Source organism: Mercenaria mercenaria, chromosome 6, assembly GCF_021730395.1.
Source record: "Mercenaria mercenaria strain notata chromosome 6, MADL_Memer_1, whole genome shotgun sequence".
NCBI lineage: Eukaryota > Metazoa > Mollusca > Bivalvia > Venerida > Veneridae > Mercenaria > Mercenaria mercenaria.
In genome coordinates, this window is record NC_069366.1 from 37,318,103 (window position 1) to 37,331,542 (window position 13,440).

Genomic DNA, 13,440 nt, shown 5'->3' on the forward strand with positions numbered 1-13,440 from the left:
TTTGGCGATATTTCATCAGAACCAAAGGCTTTATTGTGTGAGAGCCCTGGTATTAGTTTGTCAACACCTTCGACAGATATTGAAATTTTAAGAACCTTACTACTATAATAGATCTAGGTTGATATAGTACAAACAGTTTTCTAATATATAACGGAGTGGTTGAGGTTCGGAAAATACAAATTCAAATTGCTTGTTAAGTATGTTTGCTTTGTCGAGTAGGGTCAGTATAAATTAGATAAATAGATATATCTAGTTCCCCTAAAATTTGATAAAGGAACATTGCCTACCCTGTTGGATATTTATCCTTGTTTTTATATGCTTTTCGTACTTGAAGGATTTTGTCAGAGTGGGGCTGATGTGTTGGGATTTCGTAGTTCGTGTGTAAAGTTTGTCACGCTTGTGTAACGTATAACATGGTATAAAAATTTGCCTAACGATTGTTGTTGTTCACCGGGGAAGAAAAATTCGTGACTTAATTAATGTATGGCTCTCTGGCTGCGCTTGAGATGCTCTGTGCTTCCGGGGAATCATTTCTTCATCATTTTCATGGAGTTTGTAATTTGTACCTATATATGGATATATATTTCGGATCCCCTTCAGGGAAATTTTGGTTCGTGAGATATTACAGTTTGTTTGAAGATCTGGCTGCTCTTGAGAGGTGAATTTCCTGGAAATGGTAGCAAGAGCAGCTTGGCTGTTCAGTCTCTCACCCCGGACTGTTTGGTAGTTAAAATTATCAGGAGTTATGACTTGGTGTTTATTCCGAACAACATTATATCGGGTTTGACTTGGTCGCAATAACTCGTGTTCATATATATGTTCAACTTTCTTTCTGGTCTGGTACATCAGGATCTTTCAAAAATGAATTTTGAGTGACCCTGGGCGGCATGTTCTAATCTCTGGCCTGGCCTGGCCCGGCCTGGCCCGATGAGCTCTATTTTCGACTGGGCCGGGCCAGGCCAGGCCAGGCCAGATTTTATTACACATAGAGAAATGAATGGCATAAAATCTAAATATACAATTACAATAGCAGGCAGTATTAACCTGCATTGTTTACTTGCTGCATGTCAACCAGTCCTCTGGAGAATCATTAATTAGCCGTCATTCATCTTATTTGAAATACAGATTTGCACTGAAGAAAATGGTGTAACTAAATGATAACTACCCATTTTTTCTGTAATCAAATTATTTAAAGTCAACTTTAACACTTGGTTTAAAACTAATGGCTAATTTCATTGATAAATTTACCTGCTGCAATATAACTGAATATTTACATGCACTGAGAACACATCTCTTTGGGAATTGTAATTACAGGTTGTGTCCCTACTATCCTTAGCTGACCTTTTAACTGTTCAGTTGAACTTTTAATGTGTTTGGATTAGTTAAGCTGATGTTCAATTTATGGAAGAGTAATGAAAATAATATTCATTAATTGTGGGACCTCTAACTTATTGTCAGGGTGTCGGCATTTTAGATTATTGATATTTTTCTTGCACAAAAAAATAATGGTGCGTTGTGTTTATGTTATTTTTAAGTGATATATTTCATGCTAAAAGATGCTCTTGAGCCTGTTTCACAAGACTTTGTATGATTTTTTTCCCATATGCTTAGATCAATATAAAAACAATCTTACAAAAATATTCAGTATGTGTATAACCTAAACTACAAAATTTATTTATCGCTTCCCCGCACCATACTATCCCAGGTTCTAGAACGGAGGTAGCATTATTTTAGAAATTGAAAGTTGTTGTCCGTTAGTATTGACAGGTGCCACTCTTTACTTTACATCATATTTGTAACCTGGAAATATCTAAATTGACCAAAATAACATGCAAAGTTTACCAATGGCACAGTGGCGTAGTGATAAGTTCTCCGACTTTCACACATGTTACCGTGGGTTCGATTTCAATTCAGATTGTTTTCATTAAATCAATATAATGTCATTTTATTGATACTGGTTTTATTCTTACAACATTTTATGGTAATAATCTACTATGTAGAAGAATGTCAAATACTTGTGTATTTCTTTCAATAAATGAACAATAAATCACGATAAGTGATAATTTTCCTGCATTCTAAGTTTACAGAGGAAATTTAAAAAAAATGATAATGAAAATGGTCAAACAGGTGTTTCGAACTTACAGTCCCGAGATTGGTAGCTGAACGTTTTGTCAGCACAACTTTATCTGCATGTACGACCTGGCAGTAAAGAAATGTTTATATTTTATTTGGTTTTCAATATTTATATTTTTATTTATGTTTGGGCACAATTTTTTTTTACGGAAGCATACAAAATATATTCTTGAGTGCTAGTTCAATAATTTCGGACAATACTAAATAATCCTCAATAGACAAAATAATAAAATTAGGTTATTCAATTTGGGGAAAACCAAACCACCAGTCAAGGGTCAATTGAGGTGGAGATCCCCTGATAATAGTCATAACAGGTGTATAATTTTACAGAGTGGAAGTTCAAAATGTATTTATATAATGTCTGAAATATCCAAACTTATTCCAAAAGTCAGATTTTAAAGATGCTATAGAAATCACTTTCACGAAATTGAAATCTATGGCCTGGCCTGGCCTGGCCCGGCTCAGTCGGAAATTGGGCTCATCGGGCCAGGCCGGGCCAGGCCAGGCCAGAGATTAGAACATGCCCCCCCCCCTCTCACAAACCCCACTACTCAGGCGCCGGCATTTGTCTGTTCATCTGTCTATCTGGATTGAAGTAATGGTTTTCACTTAGTCTCTAAATGTCCCTTCACAACTCCCTCCCATCTTTGCTGCAGTTCTTAAATGTGTTTTGAGATGAGTCCTGTTTTATTTTTTTACTTTGACAGTTTTTACTTTTACTTGACTGTGTTTCTCAGTATTGTTTCTTACTCATCAAGACTTCATCCACAACACATACTATAATACTGCCTGCTACTGTAATTGTATATTTAGATTTTATGCCATTCATTTCTATATGCACAATAAAATCTAGCCTGGCCCGGCCCGGCCCAGTCGAAAATTTGGCTCATCGGGTCAGGCCAGGCCAGAGATTAGAACATGCCAATATATTCTTGGGTGCTAGTTCAATGATTTCGGACAATACTAAATAATCCTCAATAGACAAAATAATAAAATTAGTTAGGTTATTCGAATAAAACCAAACCACCAGTCAAGGGTCAACAATTAATCAGGCATCACCTTTAAATTAGACATAATAGTTATGTTAGCTACAGGCTTATTCCCAGGTGTATAATTTTACAGAGTGGGAGTTCAAAATGTATTTATATAATGTCTGAAATATCCAAACTTATTCCAAAAGTCAGATTTTAAAGATGCTATAGAAATCACTTTCACGAAATTGAAATCTATGGCCTGGCCTGGCTCAGTCGGAAATTGGGCTCATCGGGCCAGGCCAGGCCAGGCCAGAGATTAGAACATGCCACCCTGGGCCAGGTAGCCTAACTCGTCCGGCTTATCAGGACAGCTTATCTTTAAGCTCTGATATCCCTCAAACTGCGAAAGCCAAAAGCTGTCCCTAATTAAACGCCCTATATCTATACATTTTGACTAGGATCGATCTAATGACAGCTAGAAGTCTATTAATTAACAATCAAAACTGATTTTAGTGCGTAGGCTCAATTTAGAAAGTATTCATGCAGTTGTAAATTGTACAAAAGATATTTTTAACATCGTTTTTGTAAAAATGTGGGATTACGACGTTTTTTTTTCTTCACGTGGCATTGCAGGGCCTCAAAATAATACGTACTCTTCACCAAGGGAAATGGTTTAGATCATGTACGTGTATTTCCTGTTTGGAACCGACTTGACAAGAAAAGATCAAGAAAAGTACGAAGAGGCACAGGTCGCGACGTTTACAACAAATGATAAAAACACATCTGAAAATCAATGATACAAAGTGAAGAGAATAATGTAGAAAAGGTTAACAATCAAGAGGAATCTGAAAGTGTGAGTTCAAATATATCTGTTTATTCGTACTCGACACACGTCGAACCTTTGGCCTTCTTGTGACACACGCCTAAAACCATATAAAACTGACAATTTTTAAAGAGCTGCCAAATATTGCTAGACCAGTTTTAGAGAACAACTAATTACCTCATATTTTAAGAATTTTGTTAAATTTGTAAGAAGTCAGTGGCTATAGGCAGCAAACTTTCACCATGGAGGTAATATAGAGATGGAGTGCGGACGAAGGCAGTTCAAAGGTACACTGTGCGGCACCGCGGCTTTGTTATCCTCTGATAAGTACCTGTCAATCAGTAGCAACTAGGTGTTAATCGCATATCATGTTGCTCCTTACGGAGTTTATCGAGTGAGACCCGATGAACAGCCGGAATAGTCCGATAATGGGATCGGGATGTTCCGATATTTTCCGTTTAGTAACTACCTGACACTTCAAATACACATTCTGACGTTGTTTTGGAAATATTGACATCTTGGGGATTAAAGTTGACGAAATACACGCATTTTGTGTCATCCACGGTCATGCAGTAGCACATTTTCAGATTACAGGTATCACTACGTCACACTCAATGCAGCCATCCCTATTATTAGTAACAAACACTCATGGCTCAGAGATTTTCGGACAGTAGAATTCTATAGCACATAGAGTTAATTACTGTAAGGATTGCATTTGCACATTCTTATCTCACAGTAAATGATGTACCTGGCCAGTGTTGCAAAATTTGTTTATATTTAAGGCACTAAAATGCATATTAACTGAGATGGTTGAATATTTGGTGCATTTTGTTCATATCTTTTAATATAATCATGAATAATACATGTAATAATTGATCAAGTTAGTATACATATTTATGAGACTTTTTGCTAATATTCTTAGTAAAAAAAAATGCTTATAAAATGTCTTAACAATTGGCGAAATGGGCAGTTAAAATAAGAACATCTGCATGATTTATATATATACGATAGTATTATTTTAGTATAACTTAAAAAATTAATGGGTTGTAATTTTATAGCCCATTTAAGCTACTTAATTCTTAATTAATGTACCTAGTGAAAGTGCTGGACAAACTTTTAAAATACTATTTTCCATGATGTTATTACATCGAATTTGTTCTTTTTGGAAAGACTTTATTGTAAGTGTTACTTATGGCAAATAATGATTACGAAAACTAAGATTTTGAAGGGATTTTCTTTTCCAATGAATTAATTGAAGTAACAGGGCTGTGGAGTAATTCTGACAATGACTGGCCATATTGTCCACGTGAACACCCGAACGATAGAGAAATGATTAATTGCGAACATGTAAAATGCGAATTTGAATGGTGGCACTATTTGTGTGTCAGTTTGAAAGCTGAAACTTTACTGGAGGGTCCAGAATGTAAAGACAAGAAAGATATGAATACGAACTTTCACTTTATAATAAATGAGATTATAACGTAATATTACTGACCTACAAATCCAATTTTAGCTGTACAGAGCGTATATGGATATTAAAACATGTCTTGTCAATATGCTTGTACATTCTAGGCGAATAAGTGAAATGCAAGGCACATATTTTTTTTTTTTTTTTAAATCAAAAAAAAAAAAAAAAAAGAAAAAAGGAAAATTATGTGCATCTTTACAGGCACTGACCTCCAGATTGTGCGACAAAATTGGAAAAAAATGTTCGGCAGAGAGATTTTACACCAGCTTCTGCGAAATAAATTAAATAATCGAATAAATAAATAGATATATAGATAAATACACGAAGAAGGCATTTGGTAACTGAATAACTACTTAAATAAATAAAATATAAGTTATATGAACGACTTACATAAACTTGTAATCAAGACCAATTATATAAAATATGCAGTCTAAAACATGGTCATTAATTAAAATGCTCACAACTGCTCACGTTTTTAATACCCAGTAAATGAAAATTTGATATCTTAACTTCAAATTAGCATGTCTACATTTTTTTAGGAAATTTTAGGAAATCTAAAAGAATTTAGTTTAAAATGACTACGTAGAAAACTGTAAACGCTTACTTTAATGAGTCACTGTTATCTGAAGAGTTACAATATCACAGAAACGCATGCTTTAAGAAGTAGTACATATACTCTACCAATGAATCCCCAGCAGTGCGCATTGTTGTATTAATTAGTTTCAAAATATAGCACGTGCGCATATGTCACCCACAACTTCCGTTTTGTTGAAATTTTGATGCATCTGCTGATTTACGATAAAACCGCGGTGCCGCACAGTGTGTTCAAAGGATTATGTTAATTACATGTGAAATGGTGATAATGTGACTGTGGTGATATATCTCGTAGGATTCTGAAAGGAGCTCAGCAAGGAACAACATGCGGTATAATAAATAATTATCACCAATTATCTCGTCCGCACTCCATCTCTATATTACCTCCATGCTTTCTTGTCCGGAACTGGTTCTCAAGCCAAAGTACCATGCATTGGCTAGGGAACCTGAATTTTATTTCTTTGCATAAAGCTGCCGAAATTCACTTAGTTTCTTTTGGTAAGTATCATGCATGTTATTATCTTAATAAACTTTACCATTTCAGCAAGCCATGCCCTTGCATTTATCTGTGTTTACTGTGTCTCCAAAGTGTACTCGCCGCATACTGTCCTCCATATTGGAATGATAAACAAGTACAAATGAATGGGGAAATTGTTGTCTGCATCGGAGCAAGCCGAAATAAACTTTAAATAAAAGAAACAATATAAACAAATTAAGTAATTTCTATTAATTAGTAATAGTATTGATCATATATGTTTGTTTGTTCATTTCAGTTTGCTAATCACTAAACTGATGGAGGTGAAATGAACCAATATTTAAAATGATCAAAGAATCCGCTGGAAGCTTTAATGACAAATTATTTTGTACATCCATAAACATCTAATGAAGCATATACAAAACAATACAATTTCACATTTAAATAATTTAAACATAGTACATGTTTCTTCTTCTTCTTCAAGTTCTTGGCATTCACCTTCATGGTGTAAATGCATTGTGCCATAGTTTGTTAGAGAGCGCCAACTGGCCTGGTACATCTGTCTTCAGCTCTATAGGTTTTATGTCGAGGTTACCTCTCCCTTAGATTCTAGCCAAAAGACCTACCCTGGAATCACAGGGGATCTGTTCATGGGCAGCAGGACATATCCACGCACTGGTGGGCCTTGCATGCTGCACGTCTGGGGGCAGACCTCCTCCGAGTCCTATACAGTTCTGCCTGAGGCTGCAGGGTGCTCAGTATCCATGTGTCGCCACGAGAAGGCACTGCATAGGGCTTGTCTACAGAGAGGCTATGTACTGGCAGGGAAGACTTACGCAGTGGCTTCCTTTTTTCCCAAAGGGCTAGCCAGCGGCAGAGGCTGAAAGCGGAAGGTGACAAGCACACAACACACAGCACACCACATTAGAGGCATCAGTAGACCATTTGACACACACTACATGTTTAAAGCAGATAACATTTAAAAACGGCAAAGTAGTTGTCACGCATTGATTCCTACCAGTTTATATCATTCTAATATGGCAGACAGTATGCGCCAAGTACACTTTTGGAGACACAGTAAACGCAGATAAATGCAAGGGCATAATTATATGCATGATACCAAAAAAAATAAAGTGAATTTCAGCAGCTTTTTGCATAGAAATAAAATTCCGGTTCCCTAGCCTATGCACGGTACTTTGGCTAGAGAACTGATTCTAGATGAATAAGTTTGCTGTCTAGGGAACCGATTCAGGTTCTCTAGCCACTGCCCTGTCATAAAATGATGAGAAAATTAGGTGTTAATTCCATTTCACTTCACCAAATACTGCCTTCCCATACAGAAATATTATAGTTTGCCACACGTGGTGTGATCATTCCGCGAATATCAAGCGAACATGATGCCGTGAAAAAATGGACACAATGATCGCTGGATGATCACTTTTCAGATGTATGCAAATTACATTTGCCATGTATAAATTGCAGCAAACCTCCCGTGAGCTTCCCACAAACAAATTACTGTTATCATCCTGCGAACTAGTTGCTGCGATCTTCCCACGAGCTGGTTGCTGCAAATATGCGGCAAACAAGCTGAGAACCATGACTACCAAGCAAAACCTTGCCAGAAATTGCCCACAAAATAGCTTTTACAGGAAAAGTACAAAAACAAATAAATTAATAGGAACAGGAACAGGAATTTATTCAATAAACTCGAGCACTAAGAGTCTGAGACTAACAAATTCAAGTTGTTGATGTCTGAACTTTTTCATGTATCATGGTACATTTGTTCTTGGTATATTTTGAATTTTAATAATAAAATATAAATTAACTTAAACTGTTACCAAATTGATTTTATTTTCTAGTTGTGTTTTAATGGTTGTTTTCTTATAAAAACAATAAAGTAATTTAACTGCTATTGTAATTAACCTGAAGTATTTCCTATTTTAAGCAAAATGTCACATAAATTCCCAAATCGCAGTATATTTGTCATGTCCCTAAAAAAAAGGCAACTCTGGACTATGTTCCTTTTAGGAGGAGATGATGAAAACATTGCCATCGAGTCAGGCGTGTCGATTGTCGGTAGAAGAGACATGTCAGGTCCTGGAGGTGAACCCCAGCAAGGGGCTGGATTCAAATGAGGTGGTCAGGAGGCGTGCGGTTCATGGGCACAATGACTTTGAAATAAGTGAGGAGACTCCGCTTTGGAAAAAATATCTAGAGCAGGTGGGTAAAGACTGAATTATATTACAGGCTGTATGCATTGAGTTGATGGCAGGGTTCTGATTCATAAAGTTTTTCAGGATAACATGGTGTAATAGCCATATTTCATATCTTGTAACTGGATGGTAATATTCAAATGAACTGTGGTCACTTTAAAGACATTCAAAATTTAGAATTTTTCACCCAGAGATTTTTCAGATTTTATCATTTTTGGGGGAGATAATCGGTATTGAAGTTAACATTGATGCCTATGGGAAATATATAATTTCTTTGATTATGAGAATCTGAAATTGAGTTTTGAGAAAATTTTGTGGTAGAAAGCTGCATTATATGATTCTGATACAAATATAAAAAAGAAATCTAAAATTTCCTGTAGGGAAAAGGAGAAAACCATTTTTTTTGGTCTACTTTTCAGGGGAGATAACTCATGCAAAAACCAAAATTATCAGGGGAGGTAATCGAAAGGAAATTTTTGAAAACTTCTGTCACTATATAACTTGTCAATATGCACCTTATTTCTATTGTTTGACTTTTTTAAAGCTTACGTTATCAAGTTGTATGTATGCTTTTGGTGAAATTGAGGCCTGTTACACCATGTTATCCTTAAGGCTGAATTTTAGAGTGAAACTTTAAATCTCTGTAGGTTTCTGTTAAACGCTGTTTTAAAGTACTTTGTGTCAAAGCTGGTGTTCTTGTGCTATCAGTTTAGGTAGCTTTTGACAGATACATGTCATTTGTAGATTGAACAGGTTTAAAAAATGTTTCAAGTGTTTTTGTTGACTTTAGTAGTGTATCCCTTACAGTGATTTTGTAGTTGAATAAAATCATTGTCTGGTTAGATGCAAAGAGGCACAGCCTGGTACTTTAAACTATAATGCACATCTGAAAATGTTTTATTTTATACGAGAGAAAATCACATATTGAGATACATTGTTTTGATTCTCATAATATTTAGGATAATTATGTACATCCTTGATGCCATCCATTAAACATTCACCTGTTTTATGTGGCTTTCCTTTCCAGCAGTCACTGCTATGATGTTTGACACTGTGACACTTAGACTTACAAAGTCTGTTGAGATCAAATAATCTGTAATAATGTAATAATATTAATTTCTTCATACTGACACTGATCTTTTCTCAGAAATTTTTTCTCTCTCGGCTCATCTCAACAGACTTATAAAATGCGATTCTGAGGTTATATAAGATGTTGAGGAGTCATTAGTAGCACCTGTCTCAATAGCCACCTCAAACTGACTGGTAACAAGATTGATTGAATGAACTATTTCAAATGACCTGTACCAGATGTTTGATGTTTCTCTAGAATTGAAAGATGGTCAAGCCTTTTTTCTGCAGAAGTAACTGGTTAGGCATTTATAGTCGCTGAATAGCTGCTACTGAACTTTATTTTAACATTCACATCATTCGAAATGTTTTTTTTTTAGCTCACCTGTCACATAGTGACAAGGTGAGCTTTTGTGATCACCCTTCGTCTGTCGTCCGTCGTCTGTGCGTCCGTGCATGTGTCAACAATTTCTTGTCTGCGCGATAATGGTTTCATTTATGATTTTATTTGAACCAAACTTGCACACAACTTGTATCACCATAAGATCTCGGTTCCTTTCTTGAACTGGCCAGATCCCATTATGGGTTTCAGAGTTATGGGCCCTGAAAGGGCCAAAATTAGCTATTTTGACCTTGTCTGCATAATAGCAGCTTTATTTATGATTTGATTTTTACCAAACTGGCAGACAGCTTGTATCACCATAAGATCTTGACTCCTTTCTTGAACTGGCCAGATTCCAATATGGGTTCCAGAGTTATGGCCCCTGAAAGGGCCAGAATTAGATAAACTGACCTTGTCTGCACAATAGCAGCTTCATTTATGATTTTATTTTAACCAAACTTGCACACAGCTTGTATCACCATAAGATCTTGGTTCCTTTCTTGAACTTGCGAGATTCCTTTATGGGTTCTAGAGTTATGGCCCCTGAAAGGGCCAAAATTAGCTATTTTGACCTTGTCTGCGCAATAGCAGCTTTATTTATGATTTGAATTTAATCAAACTTGCACAAAACTTGTGTCACCATAAGATCTCAGTTCCTTTCCCTTAATGGGTTCCAGAGTTATGGCCCCTGAAAGGGCCAAAATTAGCTATTTTGACCTTGTCTGCACAATAGCAGCTTCATTTATGATTTGATTTCAACCAAACTTGCACACAACTTGTATCACCACAAGGTCTTGGTTCCTTTTTTGAACTGGCCAAATTCCATCATGGGTTCCAGAGTTATGGCCCCTTAAAGGTCCAAAATTGGCTATTTTTGCTTTTGCAGCCATGTAGAGACTTCATTTATGGTTTTATTTGATACAAACTTGCAAAATATCTTCAACAACAATAAATCTTAGATTCCATGACAAATCAGATCCAATTGTAGGTTCCAGAGTTATTTTATATCTGATTACCTCCCCTGATTGTAATCAAAATGGATTTATATCAGTAAGTACTTACAGGACTTATTTGAAATTTCATAATTGTCATTAGCTGGACTGAGACAATCAGGGTAGATAACTATGGACTGATTTTATGTCAAATTACCTCCCTTTATTTCAAATTAAAATGGGTATATCTCCGTAACTAATGAAGATACTGATCTGAAATTTCATTTATGTCAACAGATTTATTTGGCAGAGCCTTCTTTTGTTCACTTTCAATATTTTTTTTTAATTACTTCCCTTTTACATTACTATAAATAGCTTATTTTTAGTAACTTTTTTATTATTGGCCGTAGGGAAAAACCGAGACCACTTGGTACAACATGGATGGTACCTCCAATTTTTAGGTGCATTTTGACATACCTGTACCTCGTAAGAATTGTTTTTTCTGTTTGGTTAAATTTCTTCCCTTTGTTGTTCCTGTCCTTTGGACTTAAATATTTTTACTGAGGACTTTCTTGTCCTCAAGTGCAATGATAACAGGTGAGCGATATAGGGCCATCTTGGCCCTCCTGTTTTTTAAATTGTTTACATTATTGTAGAAAATATGACAGGAGTTTATGTTTTCAATATATCATTAAAATTGCTTTAGAAATCGCTAGTTTGTCTTTAAGAAATGAATTCAAATGAAAATTACTTTTTCAAAAAAAACAGAAAATTGATGCGTCATAACAATCAAGGCTGCCATTAAAAAATTCTGCCTGTTAGAGACAGAGGCAAGAGGTAATGTAAATTTTTTCAGAAAGTGGTATCAGACAGGATTGATTTTATAGCCAAGTGCTTTACCTTTTATGACTCTAACGACTGATGCCAGTCTATATGACACTGTAACTGTGACACTCAGTAATTTTGTTGCCTAAGAACATTACAGTTTCAGGCTTCTTTGTTTTACAGGCAAACAAATTATGTTGTGTAAAAATATGTAATAAAACTTACCCTAGGTAAAAACTTCTTTTAGAGAAAAACATCAAAAGTGACGTGACGTATTATAAAAGCATTGAATGATGGAAGGAAACTAAACAAGCGTGACTAGAGTTTGTCCTTGATCTAAGGCAGAAAATCAACAGTAGCTGCATTTTTGCCTTTTATACTAAAAGAAATCTGGGTACTGACTCAGAATTTATGTTTGTCAACATTTTAATCTATTCTACATAGGATGGAGAATACTGTTTTAATTTTCTGCATATTGACATAAAAATGTATGATATTGAATTGAGAAATTCCTAAAACAGCTGATACCTTTACCAAAAGTAGATAATTTAATCTTAATGACAAAGTTTAAATGTGTCATTTTAAATGAGTTAAAATGTATGCGTCTATTTCAGTTTAACAATCCATTGATACTGTTGTTGTTAGGGTCTGCTGTAGTTAGTGTATTCATGCGCCAGTTTGATGATGCAGTTAGCATCACTGTGGTATGTATATTCTACTGCAAATACTTCTGGTCAAGTACAAAGAGGTTCTATCCATTCATGTGAGACGTTAAATGTTTAACGGCTAGCTTTTGGGAGGTTTGGTGGTTCTTCCACAGTGTCCTGTTTAGTCTAAAATAATACCAGAGGGGCGCATGGAGTCTTCCTGTGATTTAAACTTCTGCAGACTCAGTTTCCAGTTTAAATGAATCTGTTGTATATCATTATCATGAAGAGAACATTGCTTGTATTGTAAAAAATTTCTTTTTTTTAATTTATTGTTAGTAATGCCCCTTGTTTAGACTTAATGGTATTGTTATTTAGAGAGCATGTGTCTTATAATGTTGACCAGCTGATGTTGACATCAGTTGTTTTTGTTTTGCCCAAAGGTTTGGGGTATACTTCGACCTTTATTTTATGAAAAGAATTATTTGTGTGGTGTGATTTAATCATGCAGAATAGCTGTTTAAATATTTATAGCCAACAAGAAACTTGTATAGTTTCTAAAGTGACCACCAGAAATATATATTTCTTAGAATTCCTTAAAAAGTTGTTATATGGACATTGTAACCTTTATACACAAAATCCAACCTACTCAGTTTGATCAGGGTGGACAAAGACCCCTTTGATTTTGTTGGATAAAAACTTAAAACTAAATGAAGATGAACAGAAATGAAAATAACAACAATATTTTAAATGATAATTATCAATATCAAATGGAATGAAGTGAAAATTTGGATGTTATGGGATAAAAATGCAAGTGGGGACTTTGTCCGCCTTGGTCGAATTGAGCAGGGCGATTTTGTTTGTATTGCATTGTATGTACAGTCAAACTTCGTTAACTAGAACTCA

The 13,440-nt window shown here is 35.3% G+C and overlaps 1 protein-coding gene across 2 annotated transcripts in view; it reads left to right on the plus strand.

The window, feature by feature from the left end:
- Window positions 1-3,785: 3,785 nt before the first annotated feature.
- The window catches only part of LOC123549090 (calcium-transporting ATPase type 2C member 1-like), a 64,138-nt gene continuing 54,483 nt past the window's right edge, over window positions 3,786-13,440 (plus strand). For both annotated transcript variants that reach the window (XM_053545640.1, XM_053545641.1), the window contains exons 1-3: window positions 3,786-3,960; window positions 8,496-8,687; window positions 12,502-12,591. In XM_053545640.1, the coding sequence (XP_053401615.1) occupies window positions 3,901-3,960; window positions 8,496-8,687; window positions 12,502-12,591 (342 nt within the window). In that variant the 5' untranslated portion in view covers window positions 3,786-3,900. The remainder of the gene's footprint in view (window positions 3,961-8,495; window positions 8,688-12,501; window positions 12,592-13,440) is intronic.